This window comes from Haliotis rubra, unplaced genomic scaffold (assembly GCF_003918875.1).
Source record: "Haliotis rubra isolate DU_JTF1 unplaced genomic scaffold, ASM391887v1 Scf856, whole genome shotgun sequence".
In the NCBI taxonomy this organism is placed as follows: Eukaryota; Metazoa; Mollusca; class Gastropoda; order Lepetellida; family Haliotidae; genus Haliotis; species Haliotis rubra.
In genome coordinates this window covers 399,075-423,283 of record NW_025767586.1, presented here as the reverse complement: position 1 = coordinate 423,283, position 24,209 = coordinate 399,075, and the positions used below count along the sequence as shown (strand labels likewise).

Sequence of the window (24,209 nt, the reverse complement as noted above, 5' to 3'; positions counted from 1 at the left end):
ATGAGGTGATTACCCGCATTGAAAATAGAAAAACTGCAAAGAAAACCCTGCTCGGCTGTGTTGTTCTTTTTTAGACAGAAAGATCTTATTTTAAGCATGAGTTATGTTTGCACTGTACTAGCGACCAGTCACAACTATATGCCGCCGTCATGAACGACCTTCACCTTGGTGTATTGCTAAGTATTCTTACGCCAATGGTCGATTCTCTTCATATAAATTCACGTCCGATTTGCCATGGTCCCTAGTATGGTGATCTACCTTCAGTTGTTGGCAATCTGTAGCCTGTTTTTATATTGTATTATCCAAATAGTGCTATTAGTTTTAACTTTCCACACTAGTTTTAGTTGTAATTGTGATATTCTAGTTGTTTTACTGTCCTTCGTCGACAGGTTGTTTATAATACACATATCTTCCATTTCAATGTCACATATGTTCTCGTCACGATATGGCTGAAATATTGCCGATGTGACGTTAAATAATAACTCACTCACTCACGTCCGATTTGCTTCTTTTTATGAGAGTAATTTTAAGAATGACGATATATGATAAAGAGAATATTAACCTCGTGTGTTACCGTATAAGCCTCGCATAATACATTTATTCCTAATATATGATATTAATGATACGGACACACACTCGGTCAATAATCTCTATTTATTGCAAATGTGAATGGTAGTATTATATGTACAACAAAACAAAGAAAACACACGATGCGATTTATAAGTGTTTTGAGCCCTTATTGGTTGTTTTCAACTATAGTACATTAAGGAACGATGATGACCAAAGACCTCCATGCGACTGCACATGTTTTGCGTGCTTGTTTGAAAACTCCAAAACGATGATAATATTTATGTTGCCTCAAATTTGGAAAATAAGTGTCCACATATATTCCATAAAATGTTTTCCAATTAATCTCAGGTTCCCTTTAAACATGCCGAAATGATGTTATTTACCCCATACGACAAAAATTCAAGTTTGGTTTCTAAACTTAGTAGCACTAATTCAACATCACTGCGTACATAGCTAGTACATTCCTGATAACTAATTATTTTAAAAACATCTTATGAACATCTACTGAATGCCAATCCGTTCAACACGTTTGGATGAAATTATACACCACATACGTCATAACTTCTGCGGGGCTGCTCAGCAACCTTAAATTTTTGTTATAATAGTCAGAGAAATGGACTCGGGTGTAAGGTGACATTGCTTATATTATTACCCATACGGAGTAGGATACACAGGTGATTATTTTTATGTGATAATCGCACATGTGCTATTCAGTGATTCTCAACGTTGATTGGTCAGCTAAGCAGAGAAGAAATGTGATTGGTTGACGGAACTACTTTTCATGATCCAAGTTCATTGACAACACACTCCGGCGCATTGATGACTTAGCATAACATCACTGCCACAGGCTAATTTGCATATCATGTGACCGGGCTTTTCTTTTGTTTGTAAACAAACGCACATATTCATAATAAGAAGAGACTGGCCTTACGCAAACTGTTGTTTAATCTTCAAACTTGTTGAGTTTCTTGACAGAAAACCTAACCTAGATGTATTCGTGGGATGGTTGTCTTTTAGATTTCCAAACTTTTAACCGTTGACTTTCCCCCAAATTGACAGGTTTTTGCCAAAGTGTTTTTCAACACTACACCGTCACCCGTCACTAGACACACGTCAGTTGTGAATGAACGATGTTCAGTCGCACTGACTTCATCAAATAACGTTTTAGCTGTTATTAAGTTCAATGGTATTTAAAACATCGTTTTTATCTTATTAACAAATGTTAAGAAATTATTTCATAAAATATATTTTTGTTGTGTTTTAAAGCGATTTTTCTAGGTACTATTTTCCATAGCGTAGTTATGTTATTACCGTTGGAGAAGTTTAATACGCGCATGAATACGAATCAGCTGTTTGAAGTAACAAGTCCTGTCTCCGGGTGGTTTTATTTCGTGGTTCTTCTTTTTGAATTACATTATGGGTAATAAATAGAATAACCAACTCGGTACGAGTGATTACGGGAAATATGCCCTCGTTAAAATAATGTTCAGTGATAGCAGATGCCTTGTTTTGTGAACATTGAATGGTTTAGAGGCCATGGGAAATTTGCAAAAACCTAGAAACATGCAATATTTGTATTTTACCACAACCTGTGACAATACACAACTGCACAGAAGGTGTCCTATATTGTTTTACACATGGACAAAGTACAAATTCCAGAGATAAGCCCAAGCAGGTCATAGGGCCTGAACCGAGCAACAGCAATGTAGCAGATGTCTGAGTCGAACTAACTGTGGATGGTCATCAGAATGCTGTTACAGACAAACTCACTGGCAGTGTTCCTAGCACTGGTCACATACCAGGTGTTAGCCGATGGTCAGTGTATGACCAAGGGAACAACTCCTGAAATACGGGATCTGGTGTTGGGGAGGTGTATCGACTACCAGACAAACATCAACCCTGGAGCTTTCTGTGTGAACGGGTAAGTTGGACTAGCAATTAACATTACATTACCTCTGAACCCCTTTACCCTGTATGAAAATATCTAATTTATACATTTGTATAACAGCCATAAAATGTCCGACTCCGACCATCTGTCCCGAGATCGGACGCCTTGTCCACAAGAACAAAGAGCTTAGACTGGGTGCCGTTGTATAAAACAACCTCAGAGTACCTTATCTCCCTAAGTTTTAACCTTAGGCGTTTGCTAAGGTTGACGTCCCGTTGCACGGATCTACCTTACGCTAAGGTAGCCTTAGTTAAGGTGAAAATTTAAGGTTGGTCCGACCCGACCTTAGTGTGTCTGAGGTTGACGTTTCAAGTACACGTGGCTACATTCTTGTTGAAGTGTGAGGAAACTGGTAGAAACGTTATTTGGTGTATGTTTTACTCGGAGGGTTGAATGTAAAAAATGACATAATATAATTAGTGATCACTGGTATGTGTTTGTCATCAAACCAATGGTAATTCTGAAACGTCCCCGATTAACCTAGAATCGGTTGTTTATGTTTTTAAGTTACCCACGTATACAACGAGCACCTAGTACATTAGAAGGGGGATGAAATAATGAATATTGACCTTGTTCGTATTTCTTTTATCGTCATCGAGGGTTGATGCCTGCAATCAGGGAAGTGCTTCAGGACCGTTAACTATCTCCAGGGTGCACGGCAACGTCGAGGATAGATAAGAGTAAGGTGCAAAGAGTATAGTTACAAGGACACCGTATGTGCAAAAGATAAAACCCGAATATGAAAAAAATCAGATTTGGGATTCGAATCCCGAATATGAAACAAAAATCAGATTCGGGTTTCGAATCCCGAATCTGACAAAAAATTCAGATTCGGGATTCGAATCCTGAATGTGAAAAAAATATTCAGATTCGGGATTCGAATTCCCAATCCCCAATCCGTTTCTAACTTCATGTTGCTGAATCGGTTGTGATGTTTTGGAAAACTCACGAACACGAACGCCGAAGTGAGGTGTTCGGGTAAGGGAAATGTAAACAAAGAAACATCCACTATTTACACTGTGTAGCATTTTGGTAAATTTTCAAACATCCATTCGTCTATTTGTTTGCATGCATTGGCTCAATACCTTTAGAATATGCATGAAAAGAGTATCGTAGCAAGGAATAGGAAATTTAAAAAAATGATACAATACAATGATTTCATCAATTCATACTAAATTGTCACAATCCTGCGTATAGATGTCATAAACTCGGCTATTTTGTGAGAAAACGGTTATCGGTAGTGATGTCATACGTCCACATTGTGATCCATATTTGGCAACTCCTTTGAGATGAAAGTTCGTTGAATAAGAGTTAACACAATTAGCCTTTCCCGCTGCTTACAACTTCCAGTATCATTATGTATATTTTGCGATTAGTTCCTATATCTTTTAAAGAAACTAATTTTATTATCTACGTTTACCCTTGTTCAATATCATATCATACAAGGACATAGACAATATGTTCGTTTGAAGAAATTGCCACATTTAGCGTAGTACCAACATTTTTAACCTTTACGCAAGTGTTAGAAGATGAAACGTAGGCGTAACTGTAACATGTACTTTAGTTCGTACGATGCGCAATATTTAGGAGATAAACATACTGTGTTGGAAAATCAGAGGTATATAACGAAATTATAACAGCTCTAAATAAATTTTTTTAGAGCTATTATAATTTCGTTATATACTTCTGATTTCCAACACAGTACGTTTATCTCCATTCTACCATGACCGCGTTATTAAGATTTTGCAAAAATACATACTGTGTTGGAAAATCAGAGGTATATAACGTGATTATTTACCTCTGAATGACTTTGATTAACCAATCACAATCCAGTATTTACTGAAATCATGGTAGAATCAGTATTAATTATCATTCCATATGTTAATGAACAGCGATTAAATTAAACCTTATAAATAATACTAACAATTAATGAAAATGATTGATATATTTTATGAACTGAATAGTCAAACATTTTTAAAGGAACTGTCTTGTTCACTGAATTTGTTAATGCCGTTTTATGGGCAAGCATTGATGTATAATGATTGGGCCAGGTGTGCGTTTATCATTAACGTTTTACGATTCACTCTCATTGTTGTAAATAATATTATTATCAATTTCTGTTCGAAAAATATAGTGATGGCTGTAACTATATTTCTACAAGAATTGTAAAAACATGAAATAAACTATGTCATGTCTTCCTTTGGAATAACCTTACGTTATTTTTGTGATAGTTCCATACAAAAAAAAACATATTTGCATCTTCATTGTATACTTATGAAGAGAAATAGCCACATTATCATAAACAAAGAAGAGCCTTATCCTAAAACGCACCATCGTGTGTATTGAAATATTCGTTTTAAAATTTGATGCCAAACAGGTGCGCGTGTTGTCCACATTAGGATACACGATCAAACCATCAACTGTTTATCTATTCGGGCGGGATATAACTCACAACCGTACCTCAACGGGCATTATTGAGTCTCCTGTACTGATGATTTCAACCTTAGTTATACCGCTAAGTATCCTTCCAGAGTTCAGGTTGACCAAAGGTAGCTTTGTTCTAAGGTTTTTGTTAAGGTTACCTTAATGTTAAACTTTGTCACTAAGTTGAACCTTAGTAAAGGTTGTTTGGTATAACGGCACCCTGGTCAACATGCTGACAAGATAAGGATGCCACCTGCATCCATGACGCCACGCCCTGCTGTAATATTCCCCGTCACACTGGTCATATACCATGGGCAGGTGTTAGCCAATGGTCAGTGTGTAACCAAGGGAACAATTCCTGAAATACGGAGCTGGTTGTAGGGCCAGACAAACATCAACCCTGGAGCTTTCTGTGTGAACGGGAAAGTTGAAGTCTCGTTCTTGCCACTTGATATAAAACCGTGAAATTTCGCGATGATGAATTAACGAGTACTTAAGATTTTACTCCGTTTTTAGCAAAGTTCCACCAATGCATTTATTTATTTGTTTGTCGTTTAACGCCGCACTCAACAACATTCCACCTGTATGATGGCAATCTGCGAATATTTGAGTCTTGAACAGACAATCCAGTGATCAAAAGAATGAGATAATTGGGAAATGATGACATGTATCAACCAAGTTAGCGAGCCTGATCACACGATCCCGTATGTATACAAGTATGTATCGTAGGTATTTCGGCGCAGGGTTTAATATTAATATATTCCTCTCTGGTTTAGGTAAATTGAATATATCTCTCTAAATAATTTCAATAGATATGAAATCACGCATGTTGACCATAATTATCATAGCCACCAACACAGGGTCATTTGCAGGTCAGCTTTCCTCTAATCATTTTAGACAATGGCCAGTGGGCCACTGGAAGCATGGCATTAATGGATGAGATGCAAGGATACTGCAGGCTGACCAGACATCTGTCACTTAGTACGACGCACGTAATATTCTGATCAGGATACGACCTATAGCGGGATAAATAGCGAATGCTTGCTGTAGAAGTCGGAGATTTGACCCTCAATGGACAACGGCTAAGGCAGGTGGGCTGACAATCGCCTCTGTGATGCTGCCTGGCCGTGGCTGCTACTATGATGTAGTTGCATATTTACACGCCGAATAAAGTGTTGTGGACCCTCAGGTGGACTTCAGGATTTGACAAGATGAGTTATTCCAAACAAAACAGCTGGGTTGCTGTTCATGACCTATTCTTACCCGGATCTCCAACGGGTCACTAACTGAAAAGAAACAAAACTTGCTGATGTGAAGTATTCCAAGCCACGAATTAGAACGATTTCATAGCTAAATAGGAATGACAGAGTCTTTATGGGTGATCAGCTTCTTTCTGTGCAATAACAGCGTTTCGAAATAAGAGACTTATATCGTTTTCATGAGGTGGCTAAATATCAAGGTTTTACTTTTCCAGGTATCTACACCCACAAACTGTTCTGCTCTGGCAGGATATGTTCATCTGCATTCGCCTGCCAACCTGCGTGTAATGTAAAGTTGCAGTCGCTATGATGACTTCTTCAAAGCAGCCAATATTGACGTTCACTCCCGGTCCGGTAGAAGTGGGAAACGAAAGCGGCACTTGATACTTTCCCTACGCTAGAAAAACAAATGTGATGAGACGGTGAATTGTTTAGAAAATAACCACTCACCCCCACCCCCACCCCTTAGTCTCTCCTGTTTGAGAATAATAACTATAGAAATCTATTATTAGGTTGGCGAAGACGTTGACGCTAGATGCCGGTAAATATTGCTTGGACTAGGACTGGTCGTAATTACGTAGACAAATCCTTTTTATATTACCATATTATTGGAAAGAAGCGTTAGACAATAAGTGATATAGATTAAATCTAAAATTTGCAGCAAAAAATAAATAAAATAACATTATAATTATCACGAAGACTCGAAAATTCACACTATCCGTAGTAGTCCATGTTGTATATTAACTAGAAGTGTTGACAGGTTCCATCTTTTTTCAACAGCAACTGCCATACTCATACCCTCACAGCGTTTGATTACAGAACTGTTGTTTCAGAGCATGTCGGTCTGTGGTGTGTACGGTGTCGTACATGTGTACAGCAACCGTGGACGAGAGAACGCAACAATTAGCGAAGATACCTCATAGGTAACTATACAGGCATCTTTGTATATTATAAGAATATATTGCATTAAGAAAGGAATTGTTCCAAACACAAAACCAAACAGCAGGTTCAGTAAAGAGGCCAGGCGTCGTATGTATGGTAAATAAGAACGTTGGTGGCTCGTCACGTATAACGCCACCTATATGACTGTGGTCTGTAAATTATCAGCCTGAATAAACGGTCTTGTGATGGAATCGTGACTCGTCACAAACCAACTTCAGAGACACAATGACATGCATCAACAAAGTCGATGACTCTGATGTCTACTGACATTGACTGCGCAGGGAATGAGCTTTCTTATAGCGAGTGAGTGAGTGAGTGAGTGAGTGCGATTAGTTTTTACGCCGCACTCAGCAATATTCCAGCTATATGGCGGCTGTAAATAATCGAATCTGGACCGAACAATGCAGTGATTTCCGTTAGTAGTCGCCTCTTAGGAAAATCATGGGTTATAGTCAATTCTAACCCGGATCTTCACGGGCCCTTATAGCGCAGTGCAAGAGTAAAGGACTTATTACTTGACGTCGAAAGAATCCAAACGTCATGCAAGTTTGTGACTTGCATTAAAGTGTTTATCTGCAACGACTCCAGGAACTTTCAACCAATGACAAAGTAAAACAAAGTAACCTATCCAGCCTTTGTGTCAGTGACCCCAAGACTGACCAAGTCTTTGGTTTATATGCAACGAGGTACCGGTTGATCTGGTTCAGTTCTGCTAATACAAATCTTTGAATAACACACTGTGTTGACTATTATCTCTGGAAATCCCTAGTTATAGCGGATTTTACTAAGTACTAATCTGGTAATGTACACGTATTGTACAAAGGAATGCATTGCTGGTTGAAGTCTTTTATTGACATTAGGAAGTTTGAGAAGAACATGGATTCATATACTTGCAGACGTTTCAGTTCAACTTTTGCGGCTTCTTCAGGCGAATCAACGGTACAGGGCTATTTACATATAGCTGCGTGTGTACACTGTACTGTTGTACTGTAATCTGTGTGTGCTTGTAATCTGTATGTGTACTGTAAACTGTATATTGCTTACTGTAATCATAGCCCCACTGTAATCTAATATGTGCCACATGATCTGGCCATCATGTATGTGCTTACTGTAATCTGTGTGTACTTGCAGCCAGTCTGTATGTACTTGCAAACTATGTCTTCTTACTAGCTTTGTATGTGCTTACACTGTAGTCTGTATGTACTTACAAGTCGTAACACTGCAATCTGTGTCTGCCACTGTAAACTGTGTATACTTACTATAGGCTATAATGTACTTACTGTAGTCTGTATGTACTTACTGTAATCTGTGTCTACTTACTGTAATCTGTGTGTACTTGCATGTAAGCTGTATGTACTTACTGTAATCTGTATCATACTTACTGTAATCTGTAATATTGCTGCACTGTAGTAGTCTGTATGTACTTACTGTGTCTAACATGTACTTGCACACAATGATCTGTGCCTGTGTGTACGTAACTTGCTGTAATCTGTATGTACTTACTGTAATCATATGTGTCAACTTACTGCATTGTGTCTTACTTACTGTGAAGTCTAATATGTACTTACTGTAAGCTGTATGTACTTACTTGTAAACTGTATGCCACTTACTGTATGTACTTACTGTCTCATGCCCACTGAAATCTGTATGTACTTACTGTAGTCTCTGTGTACTGTGGCTAATGTGCTTACTATGAAGCTAATATGTACTTACTGGTATCATATCTTACTAACATCTGTCTTACTGTGGTATGTCTTCTTACTGTAAGCTGTAATGTGCTTACTGTAATCTGTACACTTGCCTGTAACGTCTCTGTGTTACTGTAGTCTGTATGTACTTACTGTAAACTGTGTACTTACTGTAAGCTGTCATGTGCTGCTGTTATCTTCAATAATACTTACTGTAGGCGCTGTGTGTACTTACTGTAGTCTGTATGTGCCTGTAAGCACAGCAATAACTTTGTAATCTGTATGTGCTTACTGTATCTCTTATGTACTTACTGTAATCTGTATGTGCCACCTTGAAACTGTATGTACTTACTGTAGACTGTATGTGCTTGCATGAAGCTGTGTGTACTTACTGTGAAACTGTATGTACTTACTGTAATCTGTACTTACTGTAAACTGTACTTACTGTGATCTAATGTACTGTAATCTGTATGTGTGCTTACTGTGGTCTGTATGTACTACTTGTAATCTGTGTGTGCTTACTGGCCAGTCTTAATGTACTTACTGTGAAGCTGTGTGTGCTTACTTTGGTAATCTGTAATATTACTTACTGTAAACTGTATGTACTTACTGTAATCTTAATCAACACTTACTGTAATCTGTGTTATTGCTTACTGTAAACTGTGTGCCTGTAAACTTCAGCCCTTACTGTGATCTGTAATGTGCTTACTGTAATCTGTAATGTACTTACTGTGAATCTGTACTTACTGTAAACTGTATGTACTGTAAAATATATGTGTACTTACTGTAATCTGTATGTTACTTACTGTGAAATCTGTGTGTGCTTACATCAAACTGTATGTACTTACTGTAAATCTGTATGTGCTTATTTACTGTAAACTGTATGTACTTACTGTAAACTCTATCACTTCACTTACTGTAAACTATGTGCCCACTGGTAAACTGTGTGTACTTACTGTAAACTGTGTAATGTACTTACTGTAATCTAGTATAGTGCTGCAATCTGTAATGTACTTACTGTAGAAGCTGTATGTACTTACTGTAAACTGTGTCTTAACTGTATCTAATAATCTGTATGTACTTACTGTAATCTGTATGTACTTGTAATCTGTGACCACTGCTTACCGTAAACTGTGTGTTACTTACTGTAAATTGTGTAATGTACTTACTGTGATCTGTAATACTGTATGCTACCTGTAAAACTCTATGTGCTTACTGTAAACTGTATGTACTTACTGTAAACTGTGTGTACTTACTGTAAACTGTATGTACTTACTGTAATCTGTATGTACTTACTGTAAACTGTATGTGCTTACATTAATCTGTGTACTGTAGTCTGTATGTACTTGTATGTAAACTTACTGTAAAACTGTGAAATCTGTGTACTTACTGTAATCTGTGCAATGTACTTACTGTAATCTGTGTGTACTTACTAACTGTAAACTGTATGTACTTACTGTAAAAGCTGTATGTACTTATATGTAATGCTACTTACAATCTGTGTACTTACTGTAAGCATGTGCCTAAAATCTGTATGTACTTACTGTGGTGTATGTACTTATTTACTGTAAACTGTGTGTGTGCCACTGTAAGAAGCTCTATGTACTTACTGTAAACTATGTACTTACTGTAAATGTATGTACTTATGTAAACTGTGTACTGTAAAACCTCTATGTACTTACTGTCCAATCTTGTGTACTTTACTGTAAATCTGTATGTGCTTACTGTAAAGCTGTGTGTGCTTACTCGTAAAACTCTATGTACTTGTTGCTGTAAAGCCTGTATGTACTTACTGTAGAAGCTGTGTGTACTTACTGTAAACTGTAATATTGCCTGTGAAGCTGTAATGTACTTACTGTAAAGCTGTGTGTACTTACCAGTAAACTGTGTGTGTACTTACTGTAGGCTTCAATGTACCTGTGGTCTGTGCCACCAGCCAAGCTGGCATGTACTTGCACTGAGCCAATCTGTATGTACTTACTGTAGAGCTGTAATGTGTACTTACTGTGAAACTAATGTTACTTACTGTAAACTAATATTTGCTTAGCCAGTAAACTGTATGTTGCTGTGGCTGTAAACTATGTACTTACTGTAAACTGTATGTGCCACTGTAAACTGTATGTACTTGCACTGTAAAACTATGTGTACTTACTGTAAACTGTATGTACTTACTGTAAAGCTGTGTGGCCTTGCCCAGCCAGGCTGTGGCGCGCGAATCTGTGTGCTTGCGCAGCCCGATCTGTGTTGCTTGCGGCAGGCGGCCGTGGCTGCTTGCACAGCCCGATCTGTGTTGTGCTTGCTGTGAGCCGTGGCCAGCACTGGCTGTGAGCTGGCCCGGCCGGGGGTGTGCAACCCGCATGGTGATGGCCCGTGTGCTGGCGGTGTGGCGGGCGGTGGCGGCGGGCGGCGTGGGCAGCGGGCGGCGCTGGCGGGCGTGGCGGCGGCGGCGGACGCGTGAACGGGCATGGTGGCATGCTGGCGGCGGCTGCGCGGGCGTGGCGGCATGGGCGGCGGCGCGGGCGAAACTGGCGGCGGACGGCGGCCGGGCGGGGCTGGCGGGCGTGGCGGTGGTGGCGGCGGCGGGCCGTGGCGTGGGCTGGGCGGCAGGCGTGGGCAGGCAACCAGCGGCGGGGAACAGTGGGCAGGCAGTGGGCAAGAAACTGGCCAATATTATACTGTGGGCAATATTGCTTACTGGCAAGCTGTATGTGCTTACTGTAAACTGTGTGCTTACTGTGGCTATTGTGTACTTACTGTAAACTATCATTGCCCACTGTGAAGCTGTTATGTACTTACTATGTAAACTATGTACTGCAAGTAAACTGTATGTACTTTACTGTAAACTGTGTACTTACTGTAAACTATGTACTTACTGTAAACTGTAATGTACTTACTGTAAACTGTATGTACTTACTGTAAAACTATGTACTTACAGCAAACTATGTACTTACTGTAAAGCTGTATGTGCTTGCTGTAAACTAATGTGCTTACTGTAAACTGTAATGTACTTACTGTAAACTGTATGTGCTTACAGCAAACTATGTACTTACTGTAAACTGTATGTCCTTACTGTAAACTGTATGTGCCACTGTAAAACTATGTACTGCATAGAAGCTGTATGCACTTACCTGTAAACTGTATGTACTTACTGTAAACTATGTGCTGCTGTAAACTGTATGTACTTACTGTGAACTGTATGTACTTACTGTAAACTAATATACTGACTGTAAACTATGTATACTGTAAACTGTATGTACTTACTGTAAACTATGTGCTTACTGTAAACTGTATGTACTTACTCTAAACTATGTACTTACTGTAAACTGTATGTACTTACTGTAAACTAGCTATGTACTTACTGTAAACTATGTAAACTTACTGTAAGCTGTATGTATACTGTAAACTTCCTTTATGTACTTACTGTAAAGCTGTATGTACTTACTGTAAACTGTATGTACTTACTGTAAAGTATGTTACTTACTGTAAACTAATATGTACTTACTGTATGAAACTGTATGTACTTACTGTAAACTGTACTACACTGTAAACTGTTATGTACTTACTGTAAACTGTATGTACTTACTGTAAACTATGTGTACTTCACTGTAAACTATGTACTTACTGCTAAACTGTATGTACTTACTGTAAAACTAATGTACTTACTGTAAACTGTATGCCTTGCTTACTGTAAACTGTATGTACTTACTGTAAACTATGTATAAATGTATGTGTACTTACTGTAAATATTAATGTTGCTACTGTGAAGCTATGTACTTACTATAAACTGTATGTACTTACTGTAAGAAGCTGTAATGTACTTACTGTAGGCTAATATTGCTTGCTGTGAAGCTGTGTGTGCTTGCTGTGGGCTTCTTGTGTACTTACTGTGATCTGTGTGCAGTTGCTCAGCTACGGTACGTCGTGATGGACTGGGGTTACAGTTCTGTGCTTGGACCAATCAGCCTCGGTATAACGTATGATGAAGACTGTCATAGTTCGAACAGACTGACAACTGTACTTACAACGCAAGGTATTCCTTCTGGGCCATGTGGCGTCCGAAAAATGTGTGTAAATTATCAAACCGTTTAATACCTTTATTGACCATTTGGCCTGTTCTGCTTCCTGTACGGGTTGTGGTCAGATGTTATAATGAACAACATTTTAGTTAATGTCTGTCATTTACACTGCACCTGCAAGAGCTGGAGGAAAGTTTTCGGGTTTAGTTGTTCGTGAAGATACATCAGGGTTGCGGTGGTCTTCCAGCAACCCGTAGCTTGTCGCTGGGGACGATTCCTGCAGCATCAGGTCGGGTTCGCTGACGTGGTGATGATAATCATCGTATCCCAGTTGCATATTTCAATTCTCCTGATGCTGAATCACTGTATTCTCCTATTCGGTTATTTGCAGGTGTACGATCATATGGCCGGTGTTCAGAAACGAGCTTGTATGTCCGCTTTAATGCGTAAATATCGAATATCAATGATGTTCAGTAAATCTCCACAGTCACTGGCCCGGCTGGCTGTATCAACCTTTCAGGGGTCATTTCGTAAATGCCACATGTATATCACGCTCTCCGACATGTCAAGTTATAATACACTTTTTAATGTTGCGAGATTATGGCCTGTTAAAAATGTTGTCATCATATTAACGACTTAATAATAATGTTCCGATACTCTACATTCATAGAACAGGGTGAAATTAGATAGCTTTTTGTTAGCTAGTAACTGCTTGCAGAATTGGAAGCTATTTCGCTTGCCTGCATATAGCTGCAATGTTGCTGAATATGGCGTTCAACAGAGAACTGCCAAACAGTAGTTGTTAACCACTTTTTAAGCCTAAGAGCGTTGGTTATGACAATTTAAAACGAGAAATATAAATCAGGGTAAAATGTTATTAGGTGGTGATGATACAGATTAAGTATACAGTGTACTTTCTATTATAACTTTAGTTGAAATACACATCTATTTGCAAGAATATGTGGACTATATTACTCTTAGCTTATTCTGATGCAAGTTTTGGACATCTCAGGGAGAAATCGGTTTGAGCTAAGCTATGTAGCATCAACTTAATGATTGCTTTCAACCGACTGCATGACACTAACCATCTAAAGTAGGTAGATAACATGATCAACGTAAACCGACTTAATGAATCCGATTTTGGGCCTGGAAATAAAAACACATCTTCTTTACTGATAGTACTTCAGCTGCTGAGGAGAAGGCTATGCTATGTTTATATTCTGGGCTGATGACCAACTTTTCAGGATCATCATTGAGTATACCACCAGTTAAGGGATATAGTATGAAGTTAGAGCTGTTTATTCTATTTATTCTATTGCACTATATGGTAAATAGTATTCCATTACTTTACATTATTAGCATCGGTTTGAGATTCAGAAATGTTTGACAGTGCGTGGCTTCACAGTTGCACATACGGATGCACCTAGGCAAAATACCTCTTCAAAAAGAAAACACTAGGTGATTTGAGAATATTGGACGCTCATGTCACCTGCGGCAAAAAAACAATACAAATATACTATTTCTTTCAAACGTCATCTTTATTGTGATGGTAAACAGCTCTTCAGCGCCACAACGCGGCAATTGTAACTTTTACCTTTGTTTTAGAAGCGTTTGAAGAAATATTCGCCAAAACGTCACCAATAAAACATGCAAAGCAAAATGCACGTGCAACTAAGTGGAAAAATATGCGGTATCGATCATTAAAAAATGCAAACGTTGACGTGTTTAATTTTGTCATTCGTTTTTGCCTGGAAAAGAGGAAATCATCATGCCACGACTGAGTGCCGCCAATCGAAACATCGCCATAGTCCACCTTGAAGCTTGGTTACAGTCTGCAGTTGCACTATATCTCGCAATTCGGTACATCAACGAAGTCCTTGCATGTCCCATACTTCCTAGTATGAGCCGACAGAGGGAGTTGTTCTAGCATGACAACGCTACTTCACATAGAGAACGCGCCACGGTCCTTCTCGCCAATTCTGACGTCAGTGTCTTGCCATAGCCTTCCGATCCGCAAATAATACCGATAAGAACACCTATGGGATGAACTCGATCGACGTGTACGTCAGCGTCAAAACACTCGAACTTCCACAACCCTGGCCATCGCATTGTAGGAAGAATGAGGAAGAATTCAGAGTGGCTTCGTCGACTTACCCAGCCGTGCCAGGAAACGGTGCCGTAGTAGTGCTACGGGTGTCAATACAAAGTACTGACTTTGACGGACTCAAGTAAGCAGAAACACAACAATAAAGGTTGTTGTTGTGTTGTGAGTAATTCTTTGTCTAAAGACATTAATCATTTTCACCTATTACTGTTGAAATTACTGAAAATAAATGCAATAAACTAATGCAATGAATTCTTCTAAAGGGGCTCATGCGTTTCTTGTTTGAAGATTGTATATCGTTGCCTTTGTCATACGGCAAGCGTCTTGGAATTGGGTTGGAAGTTTGGGGCATCTTTCCTTTTTCTGTAATATTGAGAAAGTAAACCGTTTTGTCTGCTGAGTTGGAAGGGAAACATTATTTCTGAATTAATGTCTGGGTAGATTTGTATGTAAATCACCAAAGCTTGTCAGTTATTTATCCGAGTATACCTGTGGTCAGAAAGATATTGCAGCCCGTATCGTTTAAAATCGTGGTGCGATATACGGTACACTGGCGACACCGTGGAGCACGTGTGGAAATTTACCGTTTCTGTTCACAATGAAGTCAAAGAGGATAATTTGAAATATAATTAACCATAGTCTTGTGATATGTTTCAATGTCTCTTCAGAATACAAGCTAAATGCTACATCCCATAATAACCGGTAAACGAAATTTTCTTTTCTCTTCTTTTCAGTTTCTTTGCAACGTGGGAAGTACGCAAATATGAACATGAGAATACTGTCAAAGTCAATTCTTTTTGGTTCATGTGCCTGGACAAAAGACAAGGTATGTTTGAAGAGTATGAGACAATATATAATGTGTCTTCAGTTTTCTTATATACCTGTAATAGCTAATGTTTCAAAGAATACTTTGGCGTTGAGAATCACAGACATACTGGACATTGGTAGCCAACCAAACAACATGCAAAGAGAGACACCAGATGCAGTCCAACTTAAAAAGTGCCAGATACGGCAACTTCAGCTTAAAAGTGCCGAGTGCAGCCAGCAAAAGTGCCAGATGCATCCAACTTAAAAGTGCAGATGCAGCCCAACAAAGTGCAGATGCAGGAAGGCCCAACTTAAAAGTGAAAAGATGCAGCCCAACTTTAAAGTGCCAGATCAGTCCAACAAAGGTGCCAGATGCAGCACAACAAAAGTGCCAGATGCAGCGGCAAAAGTACCAGATGCAGTCAACTAAAGTGCCAGATGCAGCCCAACTTAAAGATGCCAGATGCAGTCAGCAAGGTACCAGATGCAGCCCCAGCAAAGTGCCAGATGCGGCCCAACTTAAAGTGCCAGATGCGGTCAACTTAAAGTGCAAGATGCAGCCCTAAGTTGAAAGTGCCAGATGCAGTCCAACCCAAAAGTGCAGATGCAGCTAACAAAAGTGCCAGATGCAGCTCAACGTAAAGTGCCAGATGCAGTCCAGCAAAGGGTCACCAGATGCAGCCCAACTTAAAAGTGCCAGATGCGGTCCAACTTAAAGAGACGCAGATGCAGCCCCAGCTTAAAAGTGCCAGAAGCAGCCCAGCAAAGTGCCAGATGCAGGCCAACTTAAAAGTGCCAGATGCATCCCAACTTAAAAGTGCCAGATGAACCCAACTTAAAAGTCAAGAAGCAGCCCAACTTAAAAGTGCCAGATGCATCCCAACTTAAGAAGTGCAAGATGCAGTCTGATGATGAAACACTTGACAATATACACATTTCATTTCACCATCGAAGGATATTAGTTGCACACCCGGAGAGTAAATACAGGAATTTAGACAACGCACTTTAACGTAAACTGCATGTATATGGCATAGATTGCATAATCAACAACATATGAAATCCCCGTTCGCTGACCGAAGTTGTGGGACAGTGTTTGTCAACCCATACTTTAACCAATTCTGGTTCCATTGCCAAGAATGTTTCTGGGGTCTCTTTGTTTTGTCGTTAACTTTGCCGTAGTCAGCTTACGGCTCAGCTATATGACCGCAGTCTGTAATAACATCAAATCTAGACCTAATAATCAACATCATAAGAATTGATCTATGCAATTTGGTGCGTCATCATGTGTCAACAAATTAAACAGCCTGACCACACAAGTCCGTTAGGTGTCATACTCTCAACACAAAGCATGGATTGCGAAGACCAATAACCCGGATCTTCGGGTGTTTATCAGGAGAGGACATAAACGGTATGTCATTTTAAAGATGGGACCGTTACTTAATTTTACTCGATTTGTCGTATTTAGATCAACATGTAACAGCGTCAGCATCTCTGGGCTGATAAAGCGACTGAGGGATAAAAATATTGCCTCTTCTTGCCAGGACGGCCCAGAGATGTTGTTGCTGTTGCATGTTGATCTTTAAATACGTGGAAATCGGGTAAAATTAAGTAACGGTCTATCTTAGGCCAATGGCTTGTTTTATATTAATATCTGATAAACACCCGTGAAGATCCGGGTTATTGGTCTTCAGTAACCGTGCTTGTGTTGAGAGGCGACACCTAACGGACTTGTGGTCGGGCTCGCTACGACTTCAGTTCGACATGATATCGCATTGGGTGCATAGATCAATTCTTATGATGTTGATTGGAATCTAGATTTGATGTTAATACAGACTGCGGTCTATAGCTGAATATTGCCGACTACACGTGGCAAAGACCCCCAGAAACATTTGTAATGGAACCAGTGGTGCGTGGGAGTATGGGTTGGACAAACACCTGTCCTAACTTCAGTCAGCGAGCGAGATTTCATATGTTACCATGTAATCTATATATACATGCAGTTACGTTAAAGTGCGTTGTCTAAATTCCTGTATTTACTTCCCGGTGTGCAACTAATATCGCTCGATATAGAATGAAATGTGTGTATATTGTCAAGTGTTTCATCGAACTTTGCATCTTGCACTTTTAGTTAGGCACTTTTAGTTGGGCTACTTCTTGGACTTTTAAGTTGTCCATCTGGCACTGGATTGGGATGCATCTGTTTTAAGTTGGACCATCTGGCACTTTGGATTGAGCTGCTTCTGGCACAAGTTGGGGGCTACGCTCGCTTAAGTTGGACTGCATCTGTACTTTAAGTTGGGCTGGCACTTTAAGTTGGACTGCATCTGGCACACACGTTGAGCTGCATCTAGCACTTTAAGTTGAGCTGCCATCTAACTTTTTAAGTTCACATCTAACTTCCGCGAAGCTGCATCTTGCACTTTAAGTTGGACTACATCTAGCACTTTAAGTTAGATGTACTTTTAAAGTTGAGGCTACATCTAGCACTGGATTGGACCATCTGGCACTAAGTTGGGCTGCATCTGGCACTTTAAGTTGGACACATCTAGCTTCGCACAAGGTGTGCTGCATCTGGCACAAGTTGTGCTGCATCTGGCACTTTAAGATTGGACTGCTCTGGCACTTCAAAGTTGGGCTGCATCTTTCACTTTTGAGCCTGCATCTGGCACACAAGTTGGGCGCGCACAAGTTGGGCTGCATCTGTACCACAAGTTGAGACTGCACCTGGCACTTTTAAGTTGAAGTTGGGCTGCATCTGGCACTTGCAAGATTGGACCATCTGGCACTTTTACGTTGTTTGGTTGGCTACCAATGTCAGTATGTCTGTGAGATTCTCAACGTCAAAGTATGTTCTTTGAAACATACATACGAAGGTATATATGAAAACTGAAGACACACATATTACGGTCTCATACTCTTCAAACATACCTTATCTTTTGTCCGGGCACATGAGCAAAAAGAATATTGACTTTGACGATATTCTGGCGTTCTCCCACGTTGCAAAACTAAAGAAAAGCACCGGTTTATTATGGGATGTAACATTTAGCTTGTATTCTTGAAGAGACGATGAAGGCTTATCACCAGACTATGGTTAGTATATTTCAGATATCCTCTTTGACTTCATTGTGAACAGAAACAGTGGGGAATTTCGCACTCACGGTGTTGCCAGTGTGTATATCGCACTACGATTTTGGCTTGATACGGGTTGCAATATGCACTTCTGACTACGGGTATGCTGGATAAAATAAGTCGACAAAGTTTTGTGATTTACATACAAATCTACTCGAACCATTAGTCCAGAAATATGTTTCCCTTCCAACTCAGTAGACAAAACGGTTTACTTTTCAACGTACGAAAAGGAAGATGCCCCTGGCTTTCCAACCTAATTTTGAGATGCTTGTTGTAGGATAAAGGCAACGATATGCAATCTTCAAAATAAACATGAGCCGAATTCATTGCATTAGTTGTGCATTTATTTTTCAGTAATTTCAATGGTAATAGGTGAAAATTGACACGTCTTTAGACAAAGAATTCGCCAACACAACAACAACTTGTTGTGTTGTTTCCTGTTCGCGAGTCCGTCAAAGTCAGTACTTTGTATTGACACCGTTCGTAGTGCTACTGGGCACCGTTTCGGCACAGGTATTGAAGTCACTCTTTTCAGGTCTTCCTCATTCTTCCTACAATGCGATGGCCAGTTGTGGGAAGTGTCTGAGAGGCGTGTTTGACGACGTGCACGTCGATCGAGTTCATCCATGGGTGTTCTATCGGTTATTGGTTTGGTGATCGGGAAGGCCATGGCAAAGACACTGACGTCAGGGTGGCGAGGTAGCGGACCGTGGCGCTATACTATGTGAGTAGCGTTGTCATGCTGAACAACCACTCTGTCGACCATGCCTATAGGAAGTATGGGACGTACAGGACTTCGTTGATGTACCGGTGAGAGATGGTGGCTGCGGGCTGTAAAGCTTCAGGTGGACTGGTGATGTTTCGATGGCAGCACTTTCAGTCGTGGCATGTCGGTCCTATTTCCAGGCAAAACGAATGACAAAATTAAGCACGTCAACGTTGCATTTTTATTGATCGATACGCATATTTTTCCCCTTAGTTGCACGTGCATTTGCATGTTTATTGGTGACGTTTTGGCAGATATTTCTTCGAAACGCTTCTAAAACAAAGGTAAAAAGCCGTTGTGGCGCTGAAGCTACATCACCTAAAGATGACGTTTGAGGAATAGTAGTATATTTGTATTGTTCTTACGCAACAACATAGGTCAATATTCTCAAAATCACCTATGCGTTTTCTTTTTGAAGAGTGTATTTTGGGCTAGCGTAAGGATCTGCATGTGCAATCAGGGCCACGCACTGTCAAGCCTTTAACTCCCAAATTTATGCCAGCCAAATGCGCGAATTGCCTGTACTATTACCATATAGTGCAATAAACAGAATAAGCAGCCTAACCTCAACTATCCCTTAACTGCGTATAGATGAATCTAAGAAGGTTGGTCTCTCGCATTCAACATAACATGACTTCTCCTTGCATGGGATGCATACTGTAAAGAAAGATGTGTTTTATTTCCAGAACAAAATCTAAGTCGGTTACGTTGATCATGTTGTCTTCTTACGAAAGATAGTTGGTAATCATACAGTCGGTTGAAAATCATTAAGTTGATACATAGCTCTCAGCTCAAACCGACTTCTCCCTGAGATGTCCAAAACACATCAGAATAGTTAAAGATAAATACAGTCAAATATTCTTGCAAATATATGTATTTCAGCTCACCAGTTATAATAGAAAGTACATTGCATGTAATCTGTATCATACCCTACTGTAAATATTTTTGATTATATTTCTCGTTTTAAGTGTCACCAACCCGTGCTCTTGGTTTAAAGAGTGGTTAACAACCGTTTGTGTGTTCTCTGTTTAACGCCATATTCAGCAATATTGCAGCTATATGCAGTGCGCGAAATAGTTTAAATTTTGCAAAAGCAAGTTACTAATAACAAAAGTGATATTCACTGCCCAGGAAATTTGAATGTAGACACGGGTTTCATCATTAGCTGCTAATATGATGGTTTATTTTATCGAGCCATAATCGCATCATTTACTTAACAAGTCGGGAAGCGTGATATACATGTATTTACGAAATGACCCCTGAAAATTTACTTAGCCAGTCAGACCTTGACTGTGGAGATTTACTGGCGGACGACTGGATTTACTAGCCACGGGCTGGCGGGCCAGTGCTATTCAACACTGGCTATATGACGGCTGTCTGTAAATAACTGAATAGGAGAATACAGTGATTCATCGTGAGCATCGAAATACGCAATTGGGATACGATGACATCATCAACCAAATCGGCGAACTGACCACCGATGTCGGTAGTCGTCTCTGGCGACAAGGTTACTGAAGACCAATTATAACCGGATGTATCTTCTGAACAACTAAAACCTGAAAACTTTCCTCCAACTCTTGCAGGTAATGTAATGACAGGCATAACTAAAATGTTGTTCATTATACCATCGACTCACAACCTGTACAGGGGAAGTAGAACAGGCCAAAATGGTCAATAAGGTATTAAACGTTTGATAATTTACACATTTTTCGACGCCATGGCCCGTGGTACAGTTGTCAGTCTGTTCGAATCAGGACAGTCTTCGTCATACGTTATACCAGGCTGATTGGTCTGGGCACAGAACTATGTACCATATATTACTGCAATGGAGAAAACGCGCATTATATTCTTTGTCACGACGATACCGTAGCTGCGTGCAGATTGCAGTAAGAGGTATACAGTTTACAGTAAAGTACATACAGTTTACTGGTAAAAGTACATAGTTTACCCAGTAAGAAGTACGCATACGGTTTACGGTGGTACATACAGTTTATAGTAAGTACATGGTTGCAGTAGTACATACGGTTTACGGTGAGATTGCATTACGGTTTTGCAGTAAAGTGCCATGGTTTGATGGTGCATACGGTTTACGGTAAGTGCATGGTTTGCAGTGGTGCATGGTTTGCGGTAGCAGGTACGTACGGTTTGCAGTAAATTTTCGTACGGTTACCGGTAAGTGCGGTTTGCAGTAAGTGCCTTACGGTTTACGGTAGATACGTACGGTTTACGGTAAGTGCATGGCACGGTGAAGTGCATGCGGTTTGCGATGGTACGTACGGTTTACGAGTAAAGAGGTACGTACAGTTTTACAGTGAAATTTTATACGGCTTACGATGAGTGCATGGTTACGGTGGTACGGTTTACGGTAAAGTACATACGGTTTACGGTAAGTGCATGGTTTAGGTAAAGGGTACATGCGGTTTGCAGTGAGGTACGCCAGTTTGCAGTAAGTGTACAGTTTACAGTGCATGGTTTACAGTCGGTATATACGGTTTGCAGTGGTACGTACGGTTCACATTGGTGCATACGGTTTTGCAGTAGTGGATTTTGGTAAGTACGCCGGTTTACAGTGGTGCATACAGTTTACAGTAAGTACATGGTTACAGTAATTACATACAGTTTACAGTAGGACATACAGTTTGCAGTAAAGTGCATAGTTCACGGTAAGTGCATACGGTTTACGTGAGGTACATGCAGTTTACAGTAATTACCATAGTTTCACGGTAAGTACGTACAGTTTACAGTAAGTGCATAGTTTACAGTAATTGCATAGTTTACAGTAAGTACGGTTACAATAAAGTACCATACCAGTTTTACAGTAAATTACGTAAGTTTTGCAGTAAGTGCAGCACAGTTTGATAAGTACATACAGTTTACGGTAAGTATAGTTTACCCGAAATAAGTACATACACAGTTTACAGTAAGTACACTGGTTACGATAAGTACATACAGTTTGAAGTAAAGTACCCACCGAGTTTACAGTAAGTACATACGGTTTGAAGTACGCAGTTTACGGTAAAGTACATACGGTTTGCGATGAGTACGGCTACGGTTTATACAGTAAATGCATAGTTTACGAGTAAAGAAGTACATACGGTTTACGATGAAGTACATACAGTTTACAGTAATGGTACATAGTTTACAGTAGAAAGGTACATACGGTTTACAGTAGTACATGGTTTACGGTAAGTACGCAGTTTACGAAATGAGTACATGCAGTTCCACGAAATAAAGTACATACAGTTTACCAGTAAGTACACCAGTTTACAGTAAGTACATACAGTTTACAGTAGAAAGGTACATACAGTTTACGAAGTAAGTGCATAGTTTACAGTAAGTGCATACAGTTTACAGTAAAGGTATACAGTTTGCAGTGGAATGCATACAGTTTACGGTAAGTACATAGTTTACAGTAGATGCATAGGTTTACAGTGAAGTACCTTACGGTTTACAGTGAAATTACCTTACAGTTTACAGTAAGTGCCCTCAGTTTACGAGGTAAGGGTACATGGGGTTTTGGTAGTGCAGCCGTTGCAGTAGTGCATACGGTTTACAGTAAGTACATGGTTTACGGTAAGTGCATAGAGTTTACAGTAAAGGAAGGTATACGGTTTACGGTAAATAAGTACGCCTGATTTACAGTAATTACATACGGTTTACGGTAAGTATGCAGATTTCAGTAATTACATTACGGATTACAGTGGTACATACGCTTTACAGTAAAGGTACATACAGTTTACGGATGTAGTAAGGTACATACAGATTACAGTAAGTACAGATTACAGTAAGTACATACAGTTTACAGTAAGTACATGCAGACTACCGATGAAATGCAATACAGATTACAGTAAAGTACATACGGTTTACGATCAAGGTATACGAGATTACAGTAAGTACATACAGTTTACAATGCTATACAGTTTACAGTAAATTACATAGTTGTAGTAAAATTAGAGTTTACAGTAGTACATACAGTTTACAGTAAATAAGTACCCTGATTTACAGTAAAGTACATACAGTTTACGGTAAGTATACAGATTTCAATGATACAGATTACAGTAAGTACATACAGATTACAGTAAGTATACGGTTGCAGTAATTTTATACAGACTACAGTAAGTACATACAGATTACGTAAGTACATACAGTTACGGTAAAGTACATACGGTTTGCAGTAAGTACATACGGTTTACAGTAAATTGCATGGTTTGCAGTGAAATTTGCATAGGTTTTACGATGAAGTGCATACGGTTTACGGTAAATGAAATTTTATACAGTTTGCAGTAGTACGTACGGTAAGTGCCATGCGGATTTCGATGAGGTACGTACCAGTTGCAGTAAGTACGTACGGTTTGCAGTAGTACGTACGGTTTACGGTTAGTAAAGGTACATGCAGTTGCAGTGGTACGTACGGATTGCGGTGAAGTGCGTACGGTTTGCAGTAGTGCATGCGGACTGCGGTAGTGCATGCAGTTACCGGTAGTACGTACGGTTTACGGTAGTACGTAGTTACGGTACTGTACGGTTTGCAGTAAGTACATGCGGTTTACGATGAA

General features: G+C 39.7%; 1 protein-coding gene across 1 annotated transcript in view; it reads left to right on the top strand.

Moving 5' to 3' along the window:
* The first annotated feature begins 2,238 nt into the window (after nt 1-2,238).
* Nucleotides 2,239-24,209, top strand: part of LOC124262801 (ADP-ribosyl cyclase/cyclic ADP-ribose hydrolase-like) — an 80,204-nt gene continuing 58,233 nt past the window's right edge. Inside the window, exon 1 of the mRNA XM_046697348.1 lies at nt 2,239-2,491. Within this exon, the coding sequence (XP_046553304.1) occupies nt 2,307-2,491 (185 nt within the window). The 5' untranslated portion in view covers nt 2,239-2,306. The remainder of the gene's footprint in view (nt 2,492-24,209) is intronic.